The 14,622-nt window shown below is 43.4% G+C and overlaps 1 protein-coding gene across 1 annotated transcript in view; it reads right to left on the reverse strand.

The window, feature by feature from the left end:
- The window catches only part of ADCY2 (adenylate cyclase 2), a 456,951-nt gene that overhangs the window by 326,711 nt on the left and 115,618 nt on the right, over positions 1-14,622 (reverse strand). The window contains exon 3 of the mRNA XM_025270720.3: positions 12,741-12,902. Coding sequence (XP_025126505.3) covers positions 12,741-12,902 — 162 coding nt within the window. The remainder of the gene's footprint in view (positions 1-12,740; positions 12,903-14,622) is intronic.

A 14,622-nucleotide genomic window follows, 5' to 3' on the forward strand; every position in this document is an offset into this window, starting at 1 on the left:
CTTTGGAGAAATAAAGAAAAATAAATTTTAAAAAATTGCTTGATGACTCACAAATTTATACAGATAGGACAAATCTGAAGAATAAGAAACTAACCAGGGAAAAGTAAACATAAGAACAGAGGTTACAGAAAAGAGTCTCATGATAAACGATCCCTGAATGCTACAAAATATAATTGCAACCTTGGATAAAAGAGACTGTATTTACAAGAGTAAATCCTTGAGAAAAACACCCCAGAAAAGAAAATAAATCTAAACAGAGAATTTGCACGGGTAAAAGGGAACACTTTCTAATCTAAATATTTGAGAGGGAGGGAAGGGGGTCACCCACGAGTGAAGCGCCCAGAGTCCCCCCTTCACCCCTCAATGTGCCTGTATTTGCTGTTATTATTGTTCAAAGAGATTCAATATCCCTCAATTTATTAGTCAAAAGAATCAAGCAGCAAATTAGATTAAAAACACGACATGACATACTGAGTTAATTCCAAAAATTCAATAATAGTTCAGTACTATACAGGAGGAGAAATCATACAATCTTGCCCATGGGTTACTTTTCTTAAAAAAATTCTCTTGAAAAAGTTCAACATCATTGTTTAAAGCAAATGAAAACAGAAAATGTCTCAGAAGAAGAATAAATGGTCATATCCTTCAGATTATAATATTTATTTAACTTAATTCAAAAGCCAGCATGCTGATTTAAGGAACAAACATCAACCCTACTTTAAAAACACACACACACACACAAAGACAAGTGTGTCTATTCCCACCATATTAATACTAGTTTTTTTTCTGGAGGTACTAAACAATGCAACGGAAAAGAAAAGGTGGATTTAAAAATCAGAAAGTGGAGATTCACTTGAAAATGATATTGATTATATACCTGGAAATTCTAAGATTATCAAATGAAAAATTACTAGAAGCAATGAGAAAACTCAAAGTGGCTGGCAGATGCATATTCACTGAAAACCTTCTGAAAACTTTTATCTCAACTTTTTAGAAAAATGTGACCATATCTCCTATGTTTTTGCAATGGGGCAAAGAGCCAATGACAGCAGATGTTTAGTTCCCCTACCTATCTGTAAGTGATCCTCAGGAATCCTTGTTGATTGCCGTATGGATGAGAGTTCTGTTTAAATAAGAGTGGAATTCCCATATGTTTCCTCATTCTAAATTCTAGTTTTGCTTTATTTTCCTATGTGTTACCATAAATATCATCCAGGGAGGTATCTTTGTATGTTGCATACCACAGAGCTTAGAAATACCCGAGCACTCAAAAGAAGGGGAACCCCACAGACTCTGATCTTGGAGAACGCATGGAGGGTCTGTAGCAAGCCATGCAGGAGAGGAGCGGACCTGCTGTCCAGCCATGGGGCTTGGTATTGGAAGTGGGTTGAATACAGGCCCCGAGTTATGCCCACTGGGAAACTCAGCATACCGCCCCCTTTTTGGAGTAAGGGTCTCTGTGCTGGCAAATGGCATATAGGATGTGCTAAGTCACTCAGTCATGCCTGACTCGTTGCGACCCCATGGACTGCAATCTGCCAGGCTCCTCTGTCCCTGGGATTCTCCAGGCCAGCATACTGGAGTGGGTTGCTATTTCCTCCTCCAGGGGATCTTCTTGATGCAGGGATTGAACCCGAGTCTCTTATGTCTCCTGCATTGGCAGATGGGTTCCTTACCACTAGCGCCACCTGGGAAGCTGGAACCCAAGGGTCTTTGTAAGTATAATTATATTAAAGATTTCGCTATGAGATCATCAGAGTGATCATCAGAATGGGCCCTAAAAGCAATGGCCAGGGTCCCAATAAGAGACAGACAGAAGGGAGGCAAGAGGCAGAGGCATTAAGAGCAGGCCACGTAAAGATGGAGCAGAGATTGGAGCTCAAAGCCCCAAGCCAGGGTACACCAGGGATTTCTGGCAACTACCAGAAGCTGACACTGTTTCCACTGTTTCCCCATCTATTTCCCATGAAGTGATGGGACCAGATGCCATGATCTTCGTTTTCTGAATGTTGAGCTTTAAGCCAACTTTTTCACTCTCCTCTTTCACTTTCATCAAGTGTCAGACTTTATTTTTTTGGGCTCCAAAATCACTGCAGATGGTGACTGCAGCCATGAAATTAAAAGACACTTACTCCTTGGAAGGAAAGTTATGACCAACCTAGATAGCATATTCAAAAGCAGAGACATTACTTTGCCAACAAAGGTCCGTCTAGTCAAGGCTATGGTTTTTCCAGTGGTCATGTATGGATGTGAGAGTTGCACTGTGAAGAAAGCTGAGTGCCAAAGAATTGATGCTTTTAAACTGTGGTGTTGGAGAAGACTCTTGAGAGTCCCTTGGACTGCAAGGAGATCCAACCAGTCCATTCTGAAGGAGATCAGTCCTGGGTGTTCTTGGAAGGAATGGTGCTAAAGCTGAAACTCCAGTACTTTGGCCACTGCATGCAAAGAGTTGACTCATTGGAAAAGACCCTGATGCTGGGAGGGATTGGGGGCCGGAGGAGAAGGGGACAACAGAGGATGAGATGGCTGGAAAGCATCACCAACTCGATGTATGTGAGTTTGACTGAACTCCGGGAGTTGGTGATGGACAGGGAGGCCTGGCGTGCTGCAATTCATGGGGTCGCAAAGAGTCGGACACGACTGAGCGACTGAACTGAACTGAACCAGAAGCTAGGAAAGAGGCATGAAAACCTTCTTCCTCAGAGCCTCCAGGGGACCCACCTCTGCAACAAATTGGTTTTGATTTTTGTGAAATGATGAAGTCCAGTATTAAGAAATTGCTGATGTTGAAAGCACCCATCTTTGTGGTAATTTTTTCAGCAGCATCAAGAAGCCAATACAGTATCTCAACCGAGGGGCTGGAGGCAGTCATGCAAAGAGATGGAATTATATACATGCACATGTCCAGGACCATAAATCTGAGTTGCAGGATGGTCAGATCTGGTGGATTCAGGTACCATTGGCTGAGCAATCCCCAAGGTGGGCTGGGGAACAGAAGTAGGCTTCTCCAGGTAACATGACACTCCAGAGAAAGAGTTCAAGATGTCTAGTTGGCAAGTGATCCTACATACTCCTCCCTCTCACTCCTGACAAGTGGCGAGCTGTGTCTTAGGTTTCCAAAATCAGATGTTCTATTAACCTACAGAAGCACAGGTCCTCAGGTATTAGCTGAACTTCTGAGCTTCACTCAGCAGTGTAGTGTGGCCTCTGAGCACCTCACCAGGGTGGGATTCACTGCCTTGAGTCTTCATAGGACACACCACAGGAGGGTCAACCAGACACAACCTGGGCTCGGAGGGTCCTAGATATGTATGATGCAACTTTCATTCCAGAGATCATTTGGACTTTGATTAACATATATCCTCAAAGTGTGTCTATGTTTCCATTTATCTGAGCACTTGTAAAGGTCATTTAGACTTAGCAGAAGACATTACCCCTGCTGCTGCTGGACTGACCAGCCTGACAACAGGTTCTTCCTTATACACCAGGTCATCTAATCAGCACCAAGGCCAGCAACTACCCAGGGAGGCTGGTGTTACTGCTGCCATTTCAGAGATGAGAAAACTGCGTCAACTCAAGACTCAGGTCAAATTTATGCAATGTCACAGTTTGGTTCTCTAGGAAGCACAAATGAAACACAGCTGAGTGTTTATCAGAAAGTGCCCTTGGGATCAACCCCTAAGTGGAGGGAAGAACTGGGGACCTGGTAGAGGGAGAAGCTGAGCTGGGATGCAGGTCTGAAAACTCCAGACAGACTCACAGACAATCTGGAGCTGAAATTAGAATTGTCCTGCATTGGACCAAAAGGAGGACTTATACCCCCACTCAATCAGTTATGGACGTGGGCCACCCATGGAAAGGTTGACCTTGGGCAGGCAGCTCTGTGAAGCTGGGGCAGCCTGGAGACTAAGATATGAAAGTCTGCTGCTAACAATACCCTCAAAGGCTGGACAACCAGTCTTTCTTTGAGAAGGGATCTTGGGGTCCATCTTTCAGTCCAAAATGTGCAGCTATAAAGTGGGAGAAACCAAATCCAAACCCAGATTCCACCTGAGACCAAAGGGCTCTCTCTGTCCACCATTCCCTGTTCTCAGCTGTGTCAAGACACTCAGGAGCTGCTGAGGAGACCACAGGTGATGACCCCAGAGTCTGGTTGGCAGGATCTCACAGCTCCCAGTGATAACCACTCAGTCGTGTCCAACTCTTTGCAACCCCATGCACTCAGGAGCTGCTGAGACCACAGGTGATGACCCCAGAGTCTGGCCAGCAGGATCTCACAGCTCCCAGTGATAATCACTCAGTCGTGTCCGACTCTTTGCGACCCCATGCACTGTAGCCCACCAGGCTCCTCTGTCTATGGGATTGTCCAGTCAAGAATACTGGACTGGATTGCCATTCCCTTCTCCAGGGGATCTTCCTGACCCAGGGATCGAACCTGCATCTCCTGAGCTTCCTGCATGGTAGGAGGATTCTTTACCTTTTGAGTCACTGGGGAAGTTCAGGAGGTTGCTGGGTGGAGTTTAATTGAACTGGCTTGACTCCAGCTGGGACCTCCTTCTCACCAGGTACCATGAGCCTGAAATAAAACTCCCAGGGGAGGTAAAACTGATGTATATTATTCTCATAGAAGCCACGCTATGATTGTTGATGCAAAAATGTATACAAAGTATTAATACATCCCCTTCTTCTGCTCCCAGCTTGTCTAGTCTGCTGCACTCCAATAACATAATGAGGATATTGTAAGTCTATCACCATGCAGTTATTCTTATTAACACTCTGTTTACTAACTGGCTTCCCAGGTGGCGCTCGTGGTAAAGAATCCTCTTGCCAATGTAGGAGACATAAGAGACCTGGGTTCAATCCCTGAGTGGGGAAGATCCCATGAAGGAGGGCATGGCAACCCACTCCAGTATTTTTTCCTGGAGAATCCCATGGACTGAGGAGCCTGGTGAGCTACAGTCCATGGGGTCGAAAAGAGTCAGACAGGATCGAGTGTCTGAGCATTACTAACTGATGCATTAACCATGAACCCGGCCCAGTTAAATCCTTTTCATTTATCATCTCATTCAATCATCTCTGCTGCCCCAGAAAAAAGTCATCATCATTAGTCTTACTTTACATATAACTAGGAGCATCTTCAGCCTGTCTCTCCTTGAAATGTCTCCCTGTGACTATGTGTACATCCTCTCTCCATTGTACCAACTCCTTGGGCTGCTCTCTACTCTTTAAAGATAGCTTAGAACCACAGGAAAGTTCTCCCCTAAGTCCAGCTGCAGATATATTATTCTCTCAAGTTCACACAACTTAATAGAGTCACCATTTGTTCTGGAAGTACACAGGGAGTCTGTCTTGTGTGACTCCCTTTAGGGGTGGCTGAGTTTTTCATTGTCCATTAAGGGTTTTAAATAGCACCACTGATGGTTCATGACTAGAAATCAGTATCTTTCACAGAGCATCCTCAAAAATAAACATTCGAAACAGACAGAGCCTCAGATCTTTGTGTATCAAGTAGCAAACATGCATGGGTTTGTGAAAGTACAAGGAAAGCCACCTGTTAGGATGTCAGTCAGTGGGATGTGCCATTCAGCCAACACTTAATCAGTCTCTAATGAGGAGTCTCATTTGGCATGAATCCATTGCTTTGAATGAACAGAAAGCATAGAACTCAGATGACAAGTTCAAGAAGAGTACAGAGACAGCTGTTGGGTGATTGATGGCATTTTTCATTTTTAGAGAAACCCTTCTTTTTCATGCTCCTTTGATCAAATATCTGAGACAAACTTAAGAATCTGATGGGGCTTCCCTTTACCTGTTTCTTCTATCCCTTCCCTCAAAACAGTCTCACAAAGTTTGGAAAATAAACCTGGGTCTCACTCCATCATTACAGTCAAGTAATCACCAACATGAAGCCTCTCTGTTTCACATTCTCTTTTTTACTGAAGTGCAGTTGATTTACAATGTTGTGTCAATTTCAGGGGCAGAGCAAAGTGATTCAATTCATATACTTTTTTTCATATTCTTTTCCATTATAGGTTGTTACAAGACATTGAATATAGTTCCCTGTGCTCTACAGTAGGTCCATATTTGTTATCTATTTCATATATAGGGCTTCCCTCATTGTTCAGTCGGTATATAATCTGCCTGCAATGCAGGAGACCTGGGTTCAATTACTGGGTTGGGAAGATCCTCTGGAGAAGGAAACAGCAACCCACTCCAGTATTCTTGCCTGGAGAATCCCATGGACAGAGGAGTCTGGTGGGCTACAGTCCATGGGGAAGCAAGAGTCAGACATAAATTAGCAACTAAACTACTAGTGTATATCTGCTAATCCCAAACTTTTAATTTATCCCTCCCTCCCCTCCTTCCCCCTTCGGTAAACACTGTTTGATTTATGTGTCTGTGAGTCTACTTCTGTTTTGTAAATAAACTCATTTGTATTATTTTTTCAGATTCCACATATAATTGTTATCATAACTTAGTTTAGCATGATAATCTCTAGGTCCATCTATGCTGTTGCAAATGGCATCATTTCATCTTTTTGATGGCAGAGTGATATTCCATTGTATACATGGACCACATCTTCTTTACCGACTTATCTGTGAATGGACATGGATGTTTCCATGTCTTGGCTATCTCAAGGAGTACTGCAATGAACACTGGGGTGCATGTACTTTTTTGAATTGTAGTTTTCTCCTGATAAATGCCCAGGAGTAGTATTGCTGGATCATATGGTAGCTCTATTTTTAGTTTCCTAAGGAACCTCAGTACTGTTCTTCCCAGCGGCTGCACCACTTTCCAATCCCACCAACAGTGTAGGAGGGTTCCCTCAAACATCCTTAAAATTGCTGGAGCATTTTTAAATGATTTGGCATCCTGCAGGGCAGTGCTTACTTCTATTCTGCTCTTCACTTTTCCTACCAAACTCTCTGACGGGATGATGCTGTGAACTTCCTGCCCCTGAGAGGAGAATGGGGTTTATCTGTCCAGCTGGGGGAAGGATGGGAAGGTGAAACCAGGGCAGAACTGTGAAGTGCATCTTGATTTGCTTTAAGACTTAGTCACATTAGGTACTTTTCTGTTTTTACTTCTTCTCTATGATTACCCGACTCCTTCCAAATTACAATGTCTCTAGAACGGATAAAGGAGAGCCTGTTAAAATAGTCTATGGATCACACTCAATCAATAGCTGAATGCTACACAAAATGAACAGTGATACAGTCTCTTTTCCCCGCTTGTGGAAAATATTAATATTGTGAGCTTCTCTAAAGATAAACAGTAGGAACAGAGATCCAAATTCCTAACAATTATTTTCTTCCATAGCCAGAAACTGGGCAGCTGGTAACCTGCTGTTTTTCCTTTGAGCTCCTCAGATTAGATCCTAAATACAATTTAACTCCAGACTCCAATATACAGTTCCTGAATTATACTGGAAAAGAGTCAGTTATGTAACAAATCTGCACTACTCCCAACTGCACACGTGCCACAGATAACAGGCTACATTTTCTAATTTAGGTCCAAACTAAAATGTTTTAAATTGTGTCACAACTTAAATACCTTAAAGTATCCACTGCATGAAAGTGTATAAAATTTCTCTGAAAAATGAGTAACCCTGTTGGAAAAATCAGTAAGCACTGTTCAGCTTATCTTCTTTAATAAATATGGATTCTCATATAACCTGCTTGCAAAAGAAATCTATATTCAAATTCCTCCCTCTCTCACGAGAAATTAAAACATACAGAAAATGAAAATTCAAACTGTGTTAGGAAGATGCCGGACATAAAACTGTAAGAAACTTAAGTAAATTTCAAACACAAAATGCAATATTGTTAATGTGTAAATAGGGATATTTGGAAATTCCTTGAGGATGGCTCAGTATCCTGCTGTTGGTGATGCTGACCTATAGAAGTTTAGCAAAAGATCCGACACAACGCACATACACAGGGTGAAGTAAGTGCTACATACGGGCGGGCTGCAGGCTGGACCGGGCTCCTGACTGATGGACTAGCTGACCTGTCTAGGGGGCAAGATCCCTTCCCAGCTTCCTAATCTTGCCTAATGGCTGCATAACTGCCACTCCACCAAGGTCCAAGCAGGGGGTAGGCACCATGGCATAAGGTGGGAGGTTTCATGTTGTTTTCTGAGCCTCAGTTTCCCCTTTGCCTGGATACAACTATAAGCAAAAAAAAAAAAAAAAAAAGACTCCTTGCTGCTTTTATGAAACTTTCAGGCAAATGCATGCTATCCTACTGATACAGATAAAATCTGTATTTTCGTGTTAACCAGGAATTGTAAAGAACTTCTGCCATCTATGTAAAGTTTATGGTAGACAAACAAATTATCCTTTTTACACAGACAGTACAAAATGGGCTTCTCTGTAAGTCTTCTCTCATATTGAAACCATGCATTCCATTTTTTATTAAGGGAGTCTAAACTCCCTTAAAAAATCTTAGATTCCAGAAAAACTCTTCTTTGAAATCTGGTTCCAAAACAAAGATAGAAAAGACTGAGAAGAAAAGGGGCCAAGAGCAGTGCACAAAGAACCACCAAGAGGAAGCGAAAAGCATCTCTTCCTTTTCCACAGTCACGTCCATCCAGAACGTACCCACTGTCTTCCTCTTCTTGGCCCAGCCCCTTCCGCTTCCATTCCTGTCCTTCTCCTTCCGGCCTGAATAACCGAGGGCCAAGCCCTCAGGTGAGTCGCTGCCAAGACGCATTGGCACCAACAGGTGACGCAGGAAAGAAGCTAAACCCACCACAGGTGACAAAGCTGGGCTAGGCGTGCAGGGTACCCACAGTGGGCAAAGTCAAGAACAGGGAACTGAGCCTCAGATGGGGGAAGGACAGCCTCACGTGGATAGGGTGTTGGAGCCCAGCAGTGGGATGGGGGGGATGGAGGGGTGAAGGGAGGGAAGCTGGGCCAAGTGACAGGGGAGGGGGAGGGACTGACAGTTGAAACAGGAGACTGGTTGCACACACAGATTCATCAAATAAATGAATACATTAAGAATCATGAGAGCTAAATATTTTTCACTGTTGGACTTCCCTGGTGGCTCATATGGTAAAGTGTCTGCCTACAATGCAGGAGACCTGGGTTCGATCCCTGGGTAGGGAAGATCCCCTGGAGAAGGAAATGGCAACCCACTCCAGTATTCTTGCCTGGAAAATCCCATGGACAAAGGAGCCTTGTGGGCTACAGTCCGTGGGGTCGCAGAGTCGGACAGGATTGAGCAACTTCACTTTCACTTTTTTTCAAGAGAGCCTCAGTGAAGACATAAAACTGCCAGGAAACGTACGCTGGATTGGAAATGAAAATATCCGTGTGAAGTCATGGTGTTTTCATACGTCAGCAAATATGAAAACTAACTGAGGGGTAGAGCATGCGGCCTCGCCTTGGAGTCCTTACTCCCCAGTGGCAATGGAAGGACCAAAAGCCCAGATCTTGCTGCGAAACGTTCTTCACCAAAGAGAACCAGGGCTCCTTGGGGAGATGACTGACTTCAGAGCCAGAGCAGGGAGGGCTCAAAGTGAAAGTGAAGTTGCTCAGTCGTGTCCGACTCTTTGTGACCCCATGGACTGTAGTCCATCAGGCTCCTCTGTCCATGGGATTTTCCAGACAAGAGTACTGGAGTGGGTTGCCATTGCCTTCTCCAGGGAGGGCACAAGAGCAGACCAAAATAACTTGTGCTGGAAATTGAGGAAATACTCAAAAAATCAGAGGGACAAGTATCTCGGAGGGACATCTGCAGACCAGGGCTGAGGCCACCTGGGCATTAAAATGGGGCTTCCCCAATGACTCACAGGGAAAAGAATCTGCCTACTATGCATGAGACACAGGAGACATGGGTTTGATCCCTGGGTCAGGAAGATTCTCCTGGAGGAGATGGCAACCCACTGCAGTAGTTTAGCCTGGAAAATCCCAAGGACAGAGGAGCCTGGAGAACTACAATACACAGAGTCGCAGAGAGTCAAACATGACTGAGTGACTAACACTTTCACTTCACTTCCACATACCATCAATGGATTGCAATGTTCAAAAAATAAAATGAAACAAAAAATGATTAGTAGGGACCCATGTTAAATAAATGCACTGCTTCTTTGGAGCGTTAAAGATAAGGTGATACTGATCATCAAGGATGGGATGTTATTGTGTAGTCGCTAGTCATGTGTGACTTTTTTCCAATCCTATGGTCTGTAGCCTGGAAGGTTCATATATCTATGGAGTTTCTCAGGCAAGAACACTGGAGTGGGTTGCCATTTCCTTCTCCAGGGAATCTTCCTGACCCAAGGATCAAACTCAGGTCTTCTGCACTGGCAAGGGGATTCTTAACCACTGAGCCACTTGGGAAGCCCCCATCGATGGGTACCTTATTCTTTATATCAGAGCAATATTCTTTATTTTAAATAGTTTTGCTTCAAACAATTATTCCAGAGCAATATAACTATCTACTCTACAGCATTCTGTCTTTTATACACTTTTCATAAAAGGGAGTCCATAAAATGTTTTCCTCACATCACAAACCAGTGTTATTTTTAGGTTCTATTTCTAGCAGTGGCCAAATGCACTTAAAACTCTTCTACTTCATTACTTTGATGTTTACCTATGAACCTTCCATTTGAAAGCCATCGGCAGAGTCTGCCTTTCTCAGCTCTTGAAATTGCTGTGAAATTGTTTCTGAGGGGATGGAAACCTGACCTTTTATTCTTCTGTTCCTTTCAATGTTATGTTTATATGAAATACTACGGAATGAAGAATTTTTATTCTTTTGTTATTCTAGAATCATCCTATCTCTGCCTGTCCAGCAATAAGAAGTATTTTTCTTTGTTGGTTTTGGAAATTGAGAAAATAAAAACTTAAGATTACATCCTTACCATATATTTTTTTTTACCAATGCAAGAAAATAACTGTGCTTAAAAAAAAAAAAAACTCAACACAGTACTTTATATCTAAAAGATGCCAGGTTCTTTGCAAATCACTTCCTTTTTCCTTTTATTTTAACCCCATTTGACCCTTACAGGCAGGTATCACCATCCTCACCTCCCAGATATCTTCTCTATCACACCTGCACCAGCAGACACGTCCTTGATTCATGAAGAGGCAGAAGAAACAGGTACAAGATGTTCAAGGGATGTGTTCCAAGGTAACCCGAGACCAGGAAGACGCTGTGAGCTGGGAAATGTGTTTGTGTGCCCCGCTGCCTGTGTAACCAGGACTTTCCTGCAGTGATTTTTATAGTGTAAACTGGCAAAGCAAATTGTTATTATTACATAATATCATTACATAAATTATTATGTACTCATTCCTACATAAAACATACCCATCACCCTGACCTGCATGTGACCATCTAAGGTGGAGCTTAATGACTCTACTTAATGGAGGATGAAAGAATGGAATTTATGGGAAGAATGTCCCATGAATATCCTCATGGGAGGCTCCGAAATGCAGGGAAAAAAAAAAAGCAAAACAAGTAAAAGCTGAGGCGGAACTCAGGTAAAAAGGAGCATTTCTTTCACCTCTTCCCAGGCATGACTGGATTATTTCTTCTTTTCATAAAACACCCACCTTCTTTCTTTCATTTGATTAGTTACTGACCAGCTGCTGTGTGTGTCTCTGGCGATGCAGGGTACTGGTAAGTGTCTAGTCTGCTTGATCACAGGGAAGAAAGTGTTTCCTCTGCTGCCTGGAGTGGATGGTTGTTAGTAAAATCCAAACAAGTCACTGTGAGGCTGACACGCACAGTGCTAAGTGAGAGGAGCTTCCCCTCACTCAGTGCCCGCCCAGGCCGTCTCACAAGTGCTCAGCCTACTTTTAATGCATGTTTGTTATGAGCACTAGGAGAGGAGTATTAAGAAAAGGGGTCCCTGGAAAGCTTTCCAACTAAGAGCAATTACTACAGACCCAAGGGTAGGTCTCCATTTCCACCTCAAGTTTCCAAATAAAATGTGCCACCAAGTGAAGGACAAACTGGTTTCTCAGACCCACAGGGCTCAAGAGACCCACATCTAAAATCCCCTTTTCAACAACACTGCTGTTGGTAACCACTCCTCTCAGATCCAGTGCGTTTTGAACACAGGCTGCATTTGTTACATTTGACTCCAACAGAGCAAAATAAAACATGCTTTTTATAGGTTAAAAAAAGAGACTGTTAAGAATAAACCCAAACCACTGCCCCTCCTGTTTACAACTGTACACAACAGGAAATTAAATGGCTTTTTAAATGCTTTCAACTAATTAAATAGAAAGGCTTCGTGGAAACGCCATTTAGCACTAAAGCTAAATTTTCTGCTGAAGCATTTTAAGAAACTATTTTGTATGTCCTTGGGCTTGCCAGAGGATTAAGAAATACAGAACTCTTTTGTCCTCTATAAAGATGGGGCTTTGGATATCTCTCAGAGAGGGAGATGGGAGGGAATCATGAATTTAATTATATAAGTTGCTTCACTCTAAAAATAAGAGTGCTAAATTATAACGCATAATAACAGCTTTTAACAATCAATCAGCAAAATGGAACTGCCATTTCCAATTTTCGCCATTGCCGATTGCTAAGTGACTGCCGATTCCACCTGCAGAGGGGGCGGGGAACTGGCTACCCATTAGCAATGCTCAGAGTCAGCGTTGGAGAGCAGACCTGGGGCGCCTGCCAGGCACTAGCCAACAGTCACACCTGGGGCAGGTGTGTGGTGCTTCCCCCGTCCCCGGAGAGATGGGGAAGGTCGCTGTGCAGAGGTGGAGGTGCACCTACCTGCCAGACCAGGTGCTCCTTGGCCCCTGGTGTTGCAGACAGGCAGACGCTCAGCACGATGGTGTGAGAAGAGGAGGTGAGGACGCTGGCGATGACAGCATCTCGCATGTTGAAGGGCAGCATGGTGTACACCACGAAGATGATGAAGAGGAAGAATGACACCTGCAGGTGGGGAAGAAGGGCAGTGAGAGTCACAGAGCATCCCTGTTCCTAAGGTTCCCTCTCTCCTCCCCATTATGGCTTCACAGACCCCCAGGAACCACCACCATTCAAGAAACAATATTATGACAGAACAAGAAGGCAGGTGCAAACAGCCCCACTGGGTCCCAAGAAAGGACTAACTGTTGTGATAGAGGGGGAAGAAGGTTCTTTTTCAAAATTTGGGGGTTTTCAGTTTCGACATGCAAATCACTGCAGACATTAGGTGAATCTGAGCACCTCATGGGCATGGATGCAAAGCTGGTTCTAAACTCTCAGGATTTAGTATCTGTGCTTCAGAACACATATCAGGACTCTCTACATTTTTTTAATCACAGCACTTTAAGAATATACCCAAGGAGAATGGATGGCTGCCACCTGTGGGGAGTTAGTTGAAGTAGATACAAAGAACAAGAACGTGAAATTAATAAGATAAAGCAGCTCAGAGGTAATTCCCCTAGAGGGAATCTCAAAGATTAAACACACAATTACTATATGACCCAGTAATTCCATTCCTAAATGTATACCCTAGAGAACTGAAAACAAGTACTCAAACAAATACATGTACACACACATGCTCATAACAGCAATATCCACAATACTCAAAAGAAGGAAACTACACAAATGCTCATCTAAAAATGAAAGGATAAATGACATGTGGGTTGTGCATACAACGGAATACTATTCAGCCCTGAAAAGGAAGACAGTACTGATGCAGGCTACAATGTGGATGAGTCTCAAAGGCATTAGGTTAGGTGAACACAGCTAGGGCAAAAGACCCCATACTGTATGAGTCCACTTACAGGAAGTATCCAAAATAAGTAAATTTATATACAGAAAGCAGATTGGTGGTTTTCAGGGGCTGTGGCAAGGAGGAATGGCAATTAACTTCTCAATAGGCAAAGGGCTTGATGACAATGTTCTAGAAACTAGACAGAGCTGGATATTGCACACACTGTGAATGCACTAAAAACCACTGAATTCTTTCCTTTAAAGTGGCTAATTTATGTTATGTGAATGTCACCTCAATAAAAAAAAAAATCAATGTGAAACAGCTTAGAGGAAAGTTTGGAATGGAAAAGAAAATGGTTTAGTAGGTAATAAAATAGGCCATTTTCATTACAAAAGCAGCAGAACATCAAAAGGGATACAAAGGTGATAAATCAAGTGGAAAAAAGACCAGACTGAAGTCAGAAAAACAGGGAGCATGAGGATTTGGTGAGCGTCGTTCAGCACACAGGTCTTCACTCAAAAAGCAAGTGAGGCCAAGGAAAGAGCTTGTCCCACTTTTACAGGATGACCTGGGTTACTCTGATGTTGTTGTTTAGTCACTCAGTTGTGTTTGACTCTTTGCGACCCCATGGGCTGTAGCCCACCAGGCTCCTCTATCCATGAGATTTCCCAGGCAAGAATACTGGAGTGGGTTGCCATTTCCATCTCCAGGAGGTCTTCCCAACTCAGGGATGGAACCTGAGTCTCCTGCATCTCCTGTATTGCCAGGTGGATTCTTTACTGCTGAACAATGAGGGATGCCCTCAGGTTACTTTAAGGAATCCTGAAGCCCAACACAGTGGGAAGGACACAGAGCCGGGGCAGAGCTGTTCTGCAGGAGTTCGTATGGTGTGAATTCACATGAAGGACATGGACTATAGTCTCTGCTCTGGATTTAACAAAGAGAAGCCTG

Source organism: Bubalus bubalis, chromosome 19, assembly GCF_019923935.1.
Source record: "Bubalus bubalis isolate 160015118507 breed Murrah chromosome 19, NDDB_SH_1, whole genome shotgun sequence".
Taxonomy (NCBI): Eukaryota; Metazoa; Chordata; class Mammalia; order Artiodactyla; family Bovidae; genus Bubalus; species Bubalus bubalis.